Source organism: Papio anubis, chromosome 4, assembly GCF_008728515.1.
Source record: "Papio anubis isolate 15944 chromosome 4, Panubis1.0, whole genome shotgun sequence".
Classification (NCBI taxonomy): domain Eukaryota; kingdom Metazoa; phylum Chordata; class Mammalia; order Primates; family Cercopithecidae; genus Papio; species Papio anubis.
This window is the reverse complement of record NC_044979.1, coordinates 28,849,933-28,865,602: the sequence shown is the minus strand read 5'-3', so window position 1 is coordinate 28,865,602 and position 15,670 is coordinate 28,849,933. Positions and strand designations below refer to the sequence as shown.

General features: G+C 41.3%; 1 protein-coding gene across 13 annotated transcripts in view; it reads left to right on the top strand.

The window, feature by feature from the left end:
* Nucleotides 1-15,670, top strand: part of NRF1 (nuclear respiratory factor 1) — a 147,553-nt gene that overhangs the window by 101,069 nt on the left and 30,814 nt on the right. For all 13 annotated transcript variants that reach the window (XM_021936260.2, XM_009203855.4, XM_017957160.3 and 10 more), the window contains 2 exons: nucleotides 5,320-5,477; nucleotides 15,445-15,569. In XM_021936260.2, coding sequence (XP_021791952.1) covers nucleotides 5,320-5,477; nucleotides 15,445-15,569 — 283 coding nt within the window. The remainder of the gene's footprint in view (nucleotides 1-5,319; nucleotides 5,478-15,444; nucleotides 15,570-15,670) is intronic.

Sequence of the window (15,670 nt, the reverse complement as noted above, 5' to 3'; positions counted from 1 at the left end):
TGTTAAGCCAGCTATTGTGGAGGTTGCTGAATGACATATATAAAGTTTTTATAGCCTTTTGGTAAATACCTGGATTCAGTCAGATGAAAAAAAATACTCTTAACTCTTCCTACACTTCCAGTGAAATGAAAATGACATAAAGAGAGGAAGCATAGGTTATGTCAGAAAGTGACATGTTTAGATTATATTGTGTTTCCGTTTGCCGTCTGATTTCTCTTAGATGTTGACATAGTTGTTAGTGTCTTAGCTTTGAACCAAGAACTGTAATGACTCTAATATTTCTCTGAAGTGGGCTATATAAGGCCACATCGATGCCAGTGTAGACACTGTATCAGGTGACTCAGTAGAAACAGCCTTTTTGCTTAGGTCTTTTCTCCCATGGGGCAGAAAGTATAACAACAAACAGTGCCTATACTTTTAGAAGTTGTGTGGTCATTTTGTTATCCCAGCCTTCCCAGTGAGAGCTCTCACCATTACCACACTGTCTTCAGCGTCCGGTTATTTATGGAAAGGGTCATTTGGGGGCCTGCTGAGCTGAGAATACTCAGTAATCTGAGTAATTACAGAGCAACAAACTCTATAGCCTTAAGCAGTTGAAAATTAATTAGTGACACAGAACAAGTTACATAGACTTTTTTGTTTGTTTGTTTTTTGACAGAGTCTCGCTGTCTCCCAGGCTGGAGTGCAGTGGCGCGATCTTGGCTCACTGCAAGCTCCGCCTCGCGGGTTTCCGCCATTCTCCTGCCTCAGCCTCCCGAGTAGCTGGGACTACAGGCGCCTGCCACCAGGCTGGCTAATTTTTTTGTATTTTTAGTAGAGACGAGGTTTCACCATGTTAGCCAGGATGGTCTTGATCTCCTGACCTCGTGATCCACCCGTCTTGGCTTCCCAAAGTGCTGGGATTACAGGCATGAGCCACCGCGCCCGGCCTACATAGATGTTTATAATTGAACAAGGAAAGAATTTCAAAATAATATGAAATAAACTATGTTGATTTTAAAATATACAGTTTTTATTTTGATGGCATATTGAAAGACGCGGATAGGTTTGAGAATCCATTCTGCTGTGTGATAAGACCAGGTATCGGTAATATCAATTGCATTAGGTGTCAGAAAAGTCTAAATTTGAAATAGAATGGTATCTGATGATAATAGTATATATAATTCTGTTAGAAGAAGAGAAAGCCAAAGTACAAAAACATTAGAGATGTGAATTTTAAACTGAACCATTAATATATGTAACAGTTTTGAATTGCATAACTCATTTTAGGTGTATTTTTATGGATGTCGATTTACCTTAAATATGAGCAGGCTGAATAACAAGTAGGAAAATACCAATAGTATTTTTCCATCCATCCCTTCAGTAAACAGTTTTTGAGCCCTGTGCCAGGCACTGTAGAGATTATAGATAAAAGATAATAAAGACTCCCCTTTCCCTTAAGGTGCACATAGGTAGGTGGTAAAGAAAGGCAAAGAACAATTGCAGTGAGATAAGGGTCTAGTAGCAGCACCCCCAGGGTGCTGTGGAACAGCAGAGGAGAGGCCGTTATCTGGACTTCAGGGGAATGGAATTGTCTCAGGAAACACTTCCCAGAGGAAGCCCCTGAGCTTAGACTAGAGGGGTAACTAGCCAAACAAAGGAGAGGGATAGGAGTTCTACCCTGTCAAAGGGAGCAACACGTTCAGTGCATTAACTTGTGAAAGCGTGGAACAGCCACAGTTTGAAGGGCCTTATGGTAGAGGGGCTCTCTCAGAAATGCATAGTAACCAATGAGATATCTTCTGAATATCTTCCCCTCCCAGGGCTTGTGGCCCTTTCTTTGGGGAAGGGAGTGCAACAAGAGCTTAAGTAAACACAGTTTAAGAAAGCGCTGAGACTCAGGAATAGGAAATTCCGAAGAGATGCTGGCACTTGAACTGATTTCTTGATCACCTGCTGTGTTTCTGATTAGAAATCTCTTCTCTGTTTCTCCTCCTCTTTTCTCTTCACTGTTTACTGTCATTCCATGACATGTAATTTAACTTTCTTAAATTATACTGTATATGGCAGCATTCTAATGATATTTTCACTACAAGTATAGTTGTAACTAAATGTGTCTGTAGTGACTTGCTGCCTTTGGAGTTTGAGGACTTGAGAGAGCCACACTGGACCAAGCTCAGGTGAGAATAGCAGCATGGGCCGGACTAAAATAGAGGGGCAGATCAGGAAACAGGAAGACCATTCCCTCGCAGTAAGCAGTAGCACTGCCCAGCTTCAGTGGATGTTTTGAGTGGAATCATCAGCCACCTAAGAATTGATAGTACAGCTTGCCTCTTACACTGGCAGTGTTGGCAGTGATGTTCATTGGAGCAATGAGATGAAAGCAACCAACCTTGGAAAACAAGAGCTTTGGAGTTCCTGAGGGGCAACTTTGCAGCTCTAGGATATCTCTGCCTCAGGAGTGATGGGCCCTGAAGGCTTGTTGGCACAATCCACTGCCCATGAGAACTCAGGGCAAACACGAAGGTAGCTCAAAGGAATGTCTCTTTCTCTGGGAGGCTTTTGGCAAACATTCTGAAAAGCATTATCATAATCTAAGTATGGTGATAGAACTAAAGCAGGAAGCATTTAAAATATCTACCTCCTAAAGCTTGGAGCACTTCCTTTGGGACACAGTAACAAGCAGGCACAAGATAACTACTCACCAGGCCCCAGCAATGTGAAGCAGGGATAGCAAGAGCTGCAGTAAGCACTGCTAAGGTCTTGAGTCCAGGAGTCCAAAGACATATACACCTGAGCTGATGGATCACCTGCCGTACTTCGGAATAGAAACTGCTTTTACTGCCCTTGCTACTTTTCAGTTTTGAGGGTGGATAATTAATCAACCAGTATTTATTGAGCAAAACAGACTGAAGTAACTAGATACAGGTATTCAGAACCAAGTCTCTAAACACAAAGAATTGTACTAAAATCAGTGGTTCTGTACCCCAGACCAGAGGGGACATTTGGCAATATCTGGAGACATTTTTTACTTTCCTGACTGGGGAGGGTGCTATTGGCAACTAGTGGGTAGAAGCCAGGATGCTGCTAACCATACTGCAATGCACAGGACAGCCCTACAACCAAGGATAGCTGGGCCAAAATGTTAGCATGCCGAGACTGAGAGACTCTGTGTAGGCCTGGCAAACCTGGATTCTCGTGTACCCTATCACCAGAGAGTATGATTTTTGTTTTTGGGTTTTTTGCTGTGGGCAGTGGGAGAGTCTTCATAACTTCTCCCCTACTGAAAAGAAAGCAGTTTTTGCTACACTTTAAAAAATTAGTTTCTGAGTTTAGCAGTTTCCATCAAAATAAAAATGCAAAGTAAGTTTGATCCATAATTCTACCTCTAGGCATTTACCCTGTAAATAGACTCACATGTGATATACAAAGTATAATAGTATATAAGGATATTCATCACAGCACTGTTTGTTAATAGCAAAAGACTGTAAACCACCTAAATGTGCATTGAAAGATGACTTGTTAAATAAATGATGATGTTTTCTATATAATTCAATGCTTCCCAACACTTTGGGAGGTGGAGGCAGGTGGATCACCTGAGGTTGGGAGTTCAAGACCAGCCTGACCAACATGGAGAAACCCTGTCTCTACTAAAAATACAGAATTAACTGGGTGTGGTGGTGCATGCCTGTAATCCCAGCTACTCGGGAGGCTGAGGCAGGAGAATCACTTGAACCTGGAAGGCAGAGGTTGCAGTGAGCCGAGATCATGCCACTGCACTCCAGTCTGGGCAACAAGAGCGAAACTCCGTCTCAAGCCTTTAAAAAAAAAGAAAGAGTTGCAATCCCATGCAACCATTCTTTTTTTTTTCTTTTTGAGACGGAGTCTCGCTCTGTCGCCCAGGCTGGAGTGCAGTGGCACGATCTCGGCTCACTGCAAGCTCCGCCTCCCGGATCCACGCCATTCTCCTGCCTCAGCCTCCTGAGTAGCTGGGACTACAGGCGCCCGCCACCGCGCCCGGCTAATTTTCTGTATTTTTAGAGACGGGGTTTCACCGTGGTCTCGATCTCCTGACCTTGTGATCTGCCCGCCTCGGCCTCCCAAAGTGCTGGGATTATAGGCGTGAGCCACCGCGCCCAGCCACCATGCAGCCATTCTTAAGAATCGTGAATCAGTAAAGTAGTTTTATATGTTCCAAAATGGAATCATTTCGGAGATGTACTGTTTGTGAAAAAAGCAAGATACAAAAGATATGTAGAATATGCTGCCATTTTTATTTTAAAGAGGAGGTAGTAGAAAGTGGAAATAGGGTGAATGTGTGTGTGTGTGTCTGTGTAAATATACTTCCATATAGTGGGAATAGCTCTACAAAGGTACACAAGAAAATAGGTATATTACGTGGAAATATTGTATAATGATAAAAAAATAATAAGAGAGAAAGAAAATAGGCACTGTAGTAGACCCTTTGGATAAAGGGTCTGGAGTACTGGTATCATATTCCCTTTGATACAGTTTGAAATTTTGGTATAGTTTGAATTTTTTTTCTTCTCATGGGCTATTTCTAACAACCCAGCCTATATATTTTTAAACTTTATTATGTATTTATTTAAATTGACAAAAAATTGTATATATTTATCTTGCACAATGTGTTGTTTTGAAGTATGTATACATCGGGAGGTAAATCGAGAAACGTATTTAAAAGTGTAGAGTGGGCCAGGCGTGGTGACTCATGCCTGTAATCCTAGCACTTTGGGAGACAGGCAGGTGGATCACCTAAGATCAGGAGTTTGAGACCAGCCTGGCCAACTTGGTGAAACCCCGTCTCTACTAAAAATACAAAAATTAGCCAGAGGTGGTGGCACACACCTATAGTCCCAGCTACTTGGGAGCCTGAGGCAGGAGAATCGCTCAACCTGGGAGATGGAGGTTGCAGTAAGCCAAGATTGTGCCATTGCACTCCAGCTTGGGCAACAGAGGGAGACTCCCTCTCAAAAAAAAAAAAAAGGTACAGTGGAAAGTCTTGCTTTCTATCTCCCATCCAACTTGTTTCCAGCTCCTCTGAACCCCACACATATAATCCAGAGAATATATTCAGTGGCTTTTGTGTGTCCTTCCAGAATTTCTTTATGGCAAATGCAAGAAAATTCAGGTATATATTCTAATACCCCCTTTTTTACACAAAAGGTAGCATGCTTAAAACTCTGTTCTGTACATTGCAGGTCATGTTAATTTTAAAGAGTATGTGTATTTAGCCAAAAAGTAACAATTATTGGGAAAATTACTTTTAAAATTATACTTTCGTGGCTTTGTTTTTTTACTATCTTGTCCTTTCTGCCTCAGGTGGAACAAAATTGGGCCACGTTACAGGGAGGTGAGATGACCATCCAGACGACGCAAGCATCAGAGGCCACCCAGGCGGTGGCATCATTGGCAGAGGCCGCAGTGGCAGCTTCTCAGGAGATGCAGCAGGGAGCTACAGTCACCATGGCGCTTAACAGGTGGTGGCAAGAGTCCGGGAATAAATGAGGATCACAGATCTGTCCCTGCAGATGTGGGTGGAGGCCTCTTAAAGAGAAATGTATCTCTGTTTGCCACAATTGGCAGTAGGAACTTAACACTTTTGGCCCATATGATATTGTAGTTTGGCCTATAATAGGTCAGCCCTTACCAAGAAAAATTAAGCTTCTTTCCTTCAGGTGTGCTTAGGAAAGGTGATGTGAAATGGAATCCTCTAGTAAAAGGTAGTTTCCAAAACTCAATGTATTGTTTCCTGCTTAGTTCCTTCTACTGGCTATTGATGGAAAGATCATCTCCGCATCATTCTTCACTCCTGCCGCCACCCAGCCCCAACAATCAGTGCAGCCTTTCTGACTTCCAGCCCAAGACTGCTGGTCAAGCCTTCCCATTTATCCTATTCTGTGTCCATTAAGCAGAAGCAGCAAGGCTTGAGTGCTTCATGTTTTCAAGGGATACAGAACAAATTAAGAGGCTTCAGAGTAATTGTCCTTTTGCCCTACAAAAGAAAGTGCATTTTGTTGGGGGTATTAATCCATGTTTAGGCAGCAAGTGGCTGATTTCACTTGCTTTTGAGAAAAATGTGTTGCCTTTGCTTATCGGTGAGCTCAAGATAAGTAAGTTTTGGATTATTGGGGGAAATAATGAACTTTTTTCTTCAGGTATGTTAGGGAGGGTGCTGCCAAATGGGATGCTCCAAGAGGTGGCTTCTGAAACTCGATTGTATTGTTCTCTGCCTGGTTCCTTCTACTGGTTGTTGACAGGAAAGATCAGCTTCATATCATTCTCCCTCTTCTTCATTCCTCATGCAATTTTATTTTTAATGGACTCAGGCATTTAAATTAATGGTCAAGAGTGTGAGCCTTGATGCCAGACTACTTTGGTTTGAAGCCCAGCTCTGTCACTTACGAGCTGTTTGGCATCAAGCAGTTCATTTGAAATCTCAGTAGCCAGGCTCTCCTGTTCTGTAAAATGGGAGTGATAACAGTACATTCTTCTAGGGGTGTTATGAGAACTGAGTTACTCCATGTGAAATCCGTAGGTCAGTGTCTTGTATGCAGTAAGGGCTGCTATTCTCATCCATAGCAGCTCTTAGTCCTTGATAGTCACTGAACTCTTGCGGCATGCCAGCTCTACTGGGTAAGGCTCTAAATAGAGAATAGAGTGCTCTAGCATATACTCTGTCCTCAAAGAAATCATACTCTTATTGGGGAGACTGATTTAAGTAACACTTAGCAAACAGTATTACTTAGAGTGTAACTCACTATTGAATTGTATGGTAAAGACTATGAACATTGTAGAAATTCAGAGGAGGGGGATCACCTCCCCTAAATATAAAATCAGTGAAAGTTTAGATTGATTATGATAGATACTAGAGAGCTAAGATGGATTTGTGCATGGTTCACTGTATGAAGTTGTTTGGTATGGTGGCTGAGAGCAGGGTTCCAACGTCACATATTCGGGTTTGAATCCTGGCTCCACCACACACTAGCCATTTGATCCTGAGAAACATAACCTCTGAGCCTTGTTTTCCCCATTGTTATAATGAGGATAATACTCATCCTACAGAATCATGTATATGAGATAATATAGATAAAATTCTCATCGCAGTGTCCAACCCAGAGTTAGCACTTCAAGAATTATTATCATTTAAGTTATATTTTAAGAACTATCTATTCTGATTTAATTATAGTGAGAGGAGATTAGAAGATCAGTTAGGAAGAGGCACTCCAGCACACCTTGTTAAGGTCTTGGAAAGTAAAGTCGTAAGAATGGAGGTAAAGTGATTCTTTTTTTTTTTTTTTTTTTTGAAACAGAGTTTTGCTCTTGTTGCCCAGGCTGAAGTGCAATGGCATGATCTCGGCTCACCGCAACCTCTGCCTCCCAGGTTCAAGCGATTCTCCTGCCTCAGCTTCCCAAGTAGCCAGGATTACAGGCGTCTGCCACCATGCCCAGCTAATTTTGTACTTTTAGTACAGACAGGGTTTCTCCATGTTGGTCAGGCTGGTCTCGAACTCCTGACTTCAGGTGATCCACCCACCTCAGCCTCCCAAAGTGCCGGGATTACAGGCATGAGCCACCACGCCCAGCCTAAGTGATTCATTTTAAAGAAGTATGGCCAGAGATTGGTGGCTGATTAGGAATAGGAAACTGAAACACACAGACACACACACAGACACACACACACACACACACACACACAACACGTCTTCTCAGAGTTACCCAGTTAGTCCCTAGTGATCAGAACATTTTTTTCAGCCTATTGAGCCATGTTGCATGTGTTGCTCTTCATTTCTTTTTTTTCCCCCACTCACGTGTATACCCACCATGTTGCTTTTCAGTAACATGAAAGTCTTATTTGGTTCCTTACACTTGGCTCAATTCTACCCCTGTCTTTGAGAGAAACACCCAGATAAACTTCCTGAAAGGCATGGCCAAGTGACTCTCCCTCCCTTTAGTCCAGTAACAGTCCCCATCCCCCGCCCGACTGTAGCTTGGGGCCTAACAGGCCCTCATTAAAGACCAGCAAAACTTGATTTCATTGAGACTTGCAGCCAACACCTTGGATATTCCAGTGAAGTGTGTGTGTCCTGGGAACTCTGTACATAGTGGAAAATATGAGGCACATTTGGGCTCCCTTTGTTGTAAGGACCAGGGCTTATTTCTAAAGGCAAGAGGGTAATGGTATCCCCTGAGGGCTTGTTAACAAACTCAGATGCAGCTGAGGTGGCTACAGTGTTTACTCCAAAGGAAGGAGAATGTGTTCACTGTGGCATAGAGGAGGAATAAAGAGATGTTGAAATATCTTTGCAATCAGGTAGTTCTCTGCCCCAGTGAGTGTTAGGGGTTGGTGTATTACAGCTTCTGCTGGGGATGAAGAAACCAAGCCCGGCAGCAGAGACTAGACTGTAGCAGACTATTAGGGGAACATCAGGGCTTTCTGAACCCAAGAGAGGTAACCCATGGTCTAATGTCTTAGTCAGGAGGGTTGGATATAAGTCACAAGCCCTTAACATTCACTTCCTTGTGGACGAGATGCAGTAGAATCATTTAGTCCCTGCACTCTGAGCCTCTCCACATAATTTGCTGTTGGAAGTCATCTCAGTGAGAAATACACAGAGAAATCTGGTCTTTGTTCCTATGATGACAAAGCAGTTTCATAATCTGCCCTCTTGCAGCTTGTCTGTGTTTTGGGTGCAGATAAAACAAGCATGGTTCTCTTATAACCAGCTGCACCTCTGCTGCAATGTAAACAGCAGATGTGGGCGCAGGGTGAGAAGGGAGAGGAAGCTACGTGCAATGGCAGGTTGGGGAATAAGGAGGCAAAGGGGCTCCTCCATCTTTTACAGGGTACAATGGAATCAGGACAGTTGCAGGATGGACTTGTTTCTCAGCCATGCTGTTAAGAGAATTTCATACTGCAAGTCACAAGGGCCCAGGGCTCCACAGCCTTTAGCCCTCCCTGGCTTTCTAACAACCCAAAGTGGGTATGGAGAAGTTGTCCTTTAAAAACTATGTTAATTTTCATTTTCAAAATAAAGAATAAATCAGCACTTTTGGAAAGGAGGTGGGAAGGGAATCAAAGTGAACAAATAAGCAGAACATCACAGCTTTAAAACAATATGTGTGTATGTGTGTGTATATATATACATACATATATATATAATAGCATATATATATATGATAGCTTATATATATAAGCTATTTAGCCTGAACAACCAGAGAGGAAAGGCAGTGATATCACCATTTACTTGTGATGCAGTGATTAATTTGAATTTTCAGTTCTTTGGTTAAGCTGTCCTAGACTTGTAGTTCCTCTTAAACATGTCCTTCTACAAACCCATTTCCTGAATATGGCCAGTATAGTCCTTGCATGTAGAGAGGACGATTTGGCTTTGTAGACTTACTGTACGTTTCTAAAGTAGTGGAAACTTACTTGATAATATATTGTCAATCCTGAGACAGTATTTATTGTGTGTCTATTGTGTGTAGGGCTGTGACTCAGTGCTTTGGGGAAATACTTAGATTAATTCCTCTTCTCAAGGAATTTTAGAATTTGTCCTTCTTTTGTTGAGAAGATTTTGCTTTTTAAAAGTCATATTTTGAAAGAAAAATTTGATCTTAGTCTTTAAGATGAAAATATTATTGACTTAAAATTAGACATATTATTAAAATAAAATGGAGCTTTAACATACGGAGTGATATTTGTCCAATAAAACGGGATGGAAAACTTAGATCAGAAATCTTCTCTGGAATAGAGGTCAGCAATGGTACAACTGCTTTTCTTTCCTATAGGTAAAGATTAGACACTTACAGATAAAAGGTTGATGGAAACTTCTTATTTGTAGCTTTGGTTTTGAAATGACTTGTCTAAAAATTTTAAAGTGGTCTTTTTATAAATTTTTTTACAAATTTTTGTAAAATTACAAAATTTTTGTCTAAAAATTTGTAAAGGGTCTTTTTAATCCCTATTCACCTTTTTAGGTGAACATAATCTTTTTCTAGGCTGGGCGTGGTGGCTCACGCCTGTAATCCCGGCACCTTGGGAGGCCAAGGCAGGTGAATCACCTGAGGTCAGGAGTTCGAGACCAGCCTCAACATGGAGAAACCGCGTCTCTACTAAAAGTACAAAATTAGGCGGGCGTGGTGGTGCGCGCCTGTAATCCCAGCTACTCAGGAGGCTGAGTCAGGAGAATTGCTTGAACCCGGGAAGCAGAGGTTGCAGTGAGCCGAGATCATGCCATTGCACTCCAGCCTGGGCAAGAATGAAACTCCATCTCAAAAAAAAAAAAAAAAAAATCTTTCTAGCAGTTTAGTTGAGTCATTTCCCATAAAGTTGAGTATAAAAGGGTAGAGTCGCTCTGGAAATGATAACCCTGCTTACCATAGGCATCATTGTTGTCTTCATGCCCCATGTAAAGACCCTAACTGGGGGTTGAATAATTAATCGTACTGACCTGTCAACCTGTCACCCCCATTGCATTGGACTCCTCATCCCTGGCATTCCAGATCATTTTAGGTTGTTGCTGGTTTTCAGCTTTTCTTCTACCATACCATATTTTAGAAAGAAGTTAAAGAAAAAAACTTCAGCCGGGCGCGGTGGCTCAAGCCTGTAATCCCAGCACTTTAGGAGGCCAAGACGGGCGGATCACGAGGTCAGGAGATCGAGACCATCCTGGCTAATACGGTGAAACCCCGTCTCTACTAAAAATACAAAAAACTAGCCGGGTGAGGTGGCCAGCGCCTGTAGTCCCAGCTACTCAGGAGGCTGAGGCAGGAGAATGGTGTAAACCCGGGAGGCGGAGCTTGCAGTGAGCTGACATCTGGCCACTGCACTCCAGCCTGGGCGACAGAGCAAGACTCCGTCTCAAAAAAAAAAAAAAACAAACTTCAAGTTTTTAGGGCTTCAAGTCGAATGAAATGAGTGTGATCAGTTGCAGGTACACTTTCATGTCAGGGCTTGGAGAGCTGCCCTCTCCTTTTGCTGTCCATGAAACTCATTCTGCCAGAATGTGTTCAGGATATACAGGAGTGGCAGGATGTCATCTTTGATGGTCATAAAGATGAGATCATTGTAAACTGTAGGAAGAATTATAGGAAATAAGCAGTCACTGAGGTGGCCTATAAACAAAGATCCTAATTCCATATAAACAATTCTTATTTACAGTTTTCTTCTTCAGACTCTCACACAGCTTTTTCCAAAGAATATACTTTCCTACTTTCCATAAAGTCTCAGGTCACAGTGTAAATATTTGTATCATTAATCATTGACAGGTGGATGCTGTAAAATTGGCTGATCATATATTTATTTATTCTTTTTATTTTTTTTCTCCAATATAGGTAATTAATAAAATTTCCCGGCTGGGTACGGTGGCTCATGCCTGTAATCCCAGCACTTTGGGAGGCCGAGGCGGGCGGATCACCTGAGGTCGGGAGTTCAAGACCAGCCCGGCCAACATGGAGAAACCCCGTCTCTACTAAAAATACAAAATTAGCTGGGCATGGTGGCGGGTGCCTGTAATCCCAGCTACTTGGGAGGCTGAGGCAGGAGAATCGCTTGAACCTGGGAGGCAGAGGTTGTGGTGAGCCAAGATTGCGCCATTGCACTCCAGCCTGGGCAACAAGAGCGAAACTCCATCTCAAAAAAAAAAAATTCCCAGTGGTTGGTGATAGTGTTTATTAACATAAATTTCTTAACAAAATATTAAAAATTAAGGGCCTAGGTACTAAAATTTATTCATTAAAGTCTCTCTAATAAATACTTAAAAGCACTTTAAAATTAAATTCTACCATGAAAAATGTAAAGAACAGCCTTAGTAGTAATTCCAGATCAAGGGTCCCCTGCTGAAAAGACAGTCCCTTCCCTATTGAATGGTGTTGGCACCCTTGTCAGAAACCATCAGACCATATAGGTGAAGGTTTATTTCTAAGCTCTCAGTTCTATTCCACTGGTCTATATGTTTGTCTTTATGCCAGTACCGTACTGTTTTGATTACTACAGCTTTGTGTTAAGTTTTGAAATCAGAAGTGTGAGTGGTGGTGCTGGGAAAACTGGATATCTGCATACAAAAGAATGAAGTTGGACCTTTACCTAACCCTGTGTATAAAAATTAACTCAAAGTGGTTCCATGACCTACAACTATAAAACTCTTTGAAGAAAACATGGGGCAAAACTTCATGACATTGGATTTGCCAGTAATTTCTTGGATATCACAAAGGAAAAATAGACAAATTGGACTTTACAAAAATGTTTTAAATTTGTGCATCAAAAGACTATCAATAGAGCAAAAAGGCAAGCCACAGAATGGAAGAAAATATTTGCAAATCATATCTAATAAGGGATTGATATCCAGAATATATAGGGAATATCTAAAACTCAACAACAACAAAAACTCTATTCAAAAATGGGCAAAGGTCTTGAATAGACATTTCTCCTAAGAAGATAAGCAGATGGCCAATAAGCACAGGAAAAGATATGCAACATCACTAATCAAAACTACAATGAGATACCACCTCATACCCATTAAGATGGTCGCGATCCAAAAAACAGAAAATAACAAGTGTTGGTGAGGATGTGGAGAAATTGGAACCCTTGTGCACCATTGGTGGGAATGTAAAATGATATAGCCACTGTGGAAAGCAGTATGATAATTCCTCAAAAAATTAAAAATGGGACTACCATATGTTGCAGCAAATCCACTTCTGGGTATATATCCCAAAGAATTGAAAGCAGGATCTCAGAGAAATATTTGTATGCCCATGTTCACGGCAGCATTATTCACAATAGCTGAAACATGGGAGCAACCCAGGTGATCATCGACAGATGAATGGATACATAAAATGTGGTATATACACACAACGGAATATTATTCGGCCTTTAAAAGGAAGGAAATTCTGACAAATGCTACGACATGGATGAACCTTGAGAACATTCTGCCAAGTGAAATAAGCTAGACACAAAAGGACAAATACTGTGTGGTTGTATTTATGTGAGACAGAGTAGTAAAAATCATAGAGACAAAGAATAACTCAAAGTGGATCTAAGACCTAAAACTGTCAAACTCTTAGAAGAAAACATGGGGCAAAATGTAATGACATTGGATTTGCCAATGATTTCTTAGATATGACAACAAAGGCACACACACCTATAGTTCCAGCTGTTTACGTCAGGAGGCTAAAGCAGGATTGCTTGAGCCCAGGAATTCGAGACCAGCCTGGGCAGCATAGCGAGACCCTGTCTCTAAAAAATAAAAACAAAAATGAAAAAATAATTGAGGCAGAAAGTAGAATGGTGGTTGCCAGGGGCTAGGGAGATGGTAGAATAGGAAGTTTAATGGTCCAGAGTTCCAGTTTTACAAGATGAAGAGAGTTGTGGAGATGAATGATGGTGATGGCTGCACAGCATTCTGAGTGTATTTAACTCCCTGAACTGCACACTTTAGTGTTAAGAATGTAAATTTTATGTTATGTGCATTTTATCACAACAAAATAGTTTTTAAAACTGTACAGTACAATCCTAATTATTATCTTACCTTTTTTTTTTTTTTTTTTTTTTTTTTGAGACAGAGTTTCACTCTTGTTGACCAGGCTGGAGTGCAGTGGCACAATATCGGCTCACTGCAGTCTCCGCCTCCTAAGTTCAAGTGATTCTCCTGCCTCAGCCTCCCGAGTAGCTGGGATTATAGGCATGCGCCACCACGCCTGGCTAATTTTGTATTTTTAGTAGGGATGGGGTTTCTCCATGTCGGCCAGGCTGGTCTCGAACTCCTGACCTCAGGTGATCTGCCTGCCTCGGCCTCCCAAAGAGCTGGGATTACAGGCGCGAGCCACTGTGCCTGGCCTTATCGTATCTTTTTAAAGTTGTATTTAAGATTAGTAGGAAATAATTATGATATTTTAAATTTTCTTTTATACTTAATAGAGTTTGCTCAAACTTTCTATAAAAGCAAGTATATTGCTTTTATTGTCAGAAAAAGATAACTGTTTAAAACAGTCATAAAAATTAAAAAGCAAGACAAATTAGTAAGAAGAGGAAATTTTTCTATTTAATGAGACTTTTCTGGCCATTCGGTTTCTTTTCCTGCTTCCTAAAATCCTTACAGTGACCAAGAAGTCTTCTGCAGGGGAATTACTGTATCTGTTGTCTTACTTGTGTACTGACTGTCTTAGGTAAAGGAGACAGTATTGAGTTTGGTACATGTTGCTTTGCCCACTGTCCTAACATGTTTACCCCAATTAGTCCCTGTCCCCTCACCCATCTCCACTTACGGCTTTTGGTTGCAAGACCACTGCCATGTTACAGCAAAGCCTGCAGTTTCAAAGCAAAGCTGACTCAACTGGCTTATTTGTCCACTTCTGCTAAACTAAATGGCACCATCATCTCTATTCTATGCCCACTGGAATTCGATAGTCCCTCAGTAACTGCACATTGACACCTGATACTTTACCAGAAGGGATCATGAATTTGCCTGTTTTTTCACATTTTTACCCTCTGAAATTTGGATGGCAAATTATAATCTTACAATTGTCAGGAATTTTTCTTCCTTACTGGCCCATAAAATAATAGTATGTCTTACAGTTTGTAGCATCATAGAATCAAGAAAAATGGGTATTTATGCACATAGTAAAAGCATATAGCAAGGAAAAGAAAGAAAAATGAGACACACTGCTAAAATAGTACTTGTATATACAAATGATTAATGTCTTCCTATTCTACAGAGCATTTGTGCAATATAGGGAGGTTTATTATTTTGTTGTATTTATAGAGGCAAACTATGTATATAGTTTGGACTTGTAGTGATAATTTTAAATTTTAAGTCTTTGTTTTAGCCCTGCCTGCATATACAGTGAGTCAAAGGGTAGAGTTGGACTTTTCAGGATATTAATCAGCCATTACTTTATATTTGAAAAGCATGACTATAAATCAAATTATTATTTAATATTAATTGAAGAGTGAGTCCAGGTTGCTGCTGACTCCTCATACTATCATTCATCCTTGGCTATAAAAGGACAGTCTCAGATGGTCTGCCTTGTGTTACTGTAAGGAGAAAAGAGAAAAGGAAAACCTTGTGATTGACAACCAAAATGGCTTTTGCATTGTGAATATGGATCAGAGCTTCCACTATGGCTTGCAAGCACTCAACTGATATTGATAAGGAAGAAACTGATAATGAGTGCCTTCTGTCCTCAAACACCGAGGTTCAAAGAAACTCTCACCATTAGCTTTATAGCTATGTAAGACTTCAGATTTCTCTAGCCATTAATATTATTTCAGAATTACTCCTGGCTTTATCTGTTAGCACTGTTAACACGTATTTGCTGTTAGGATCACAACCATGGAGTCAGTAGAGAGACCCAAGGAAAGCGTTGAAAGGATGGTTTGTCTTGGCTGCAGTGCTGTTCCTCTATTCATCTTACACATCCCCCTCTCTCCTGTTCCTGTGCCCGCAGCGAAGCTGCCGCTCATGCTGTCGCCACCCTGGCTGAGGCCACCTTACAAGGTGGGGGACAGATCGTCTTGTCTGGGGAAACCGCAGCAGCCGTCGGAGCACTTACTGGAGTCCAAGATGCTAATGGTAAGAGAGCATAAATATTTTATTAAATTTCTTCCCTGTTTCCACTTAAACCTTCCTGACATGACTGGCAGCAAACCCTTCAGAAAGAGTTTGAACTTCGA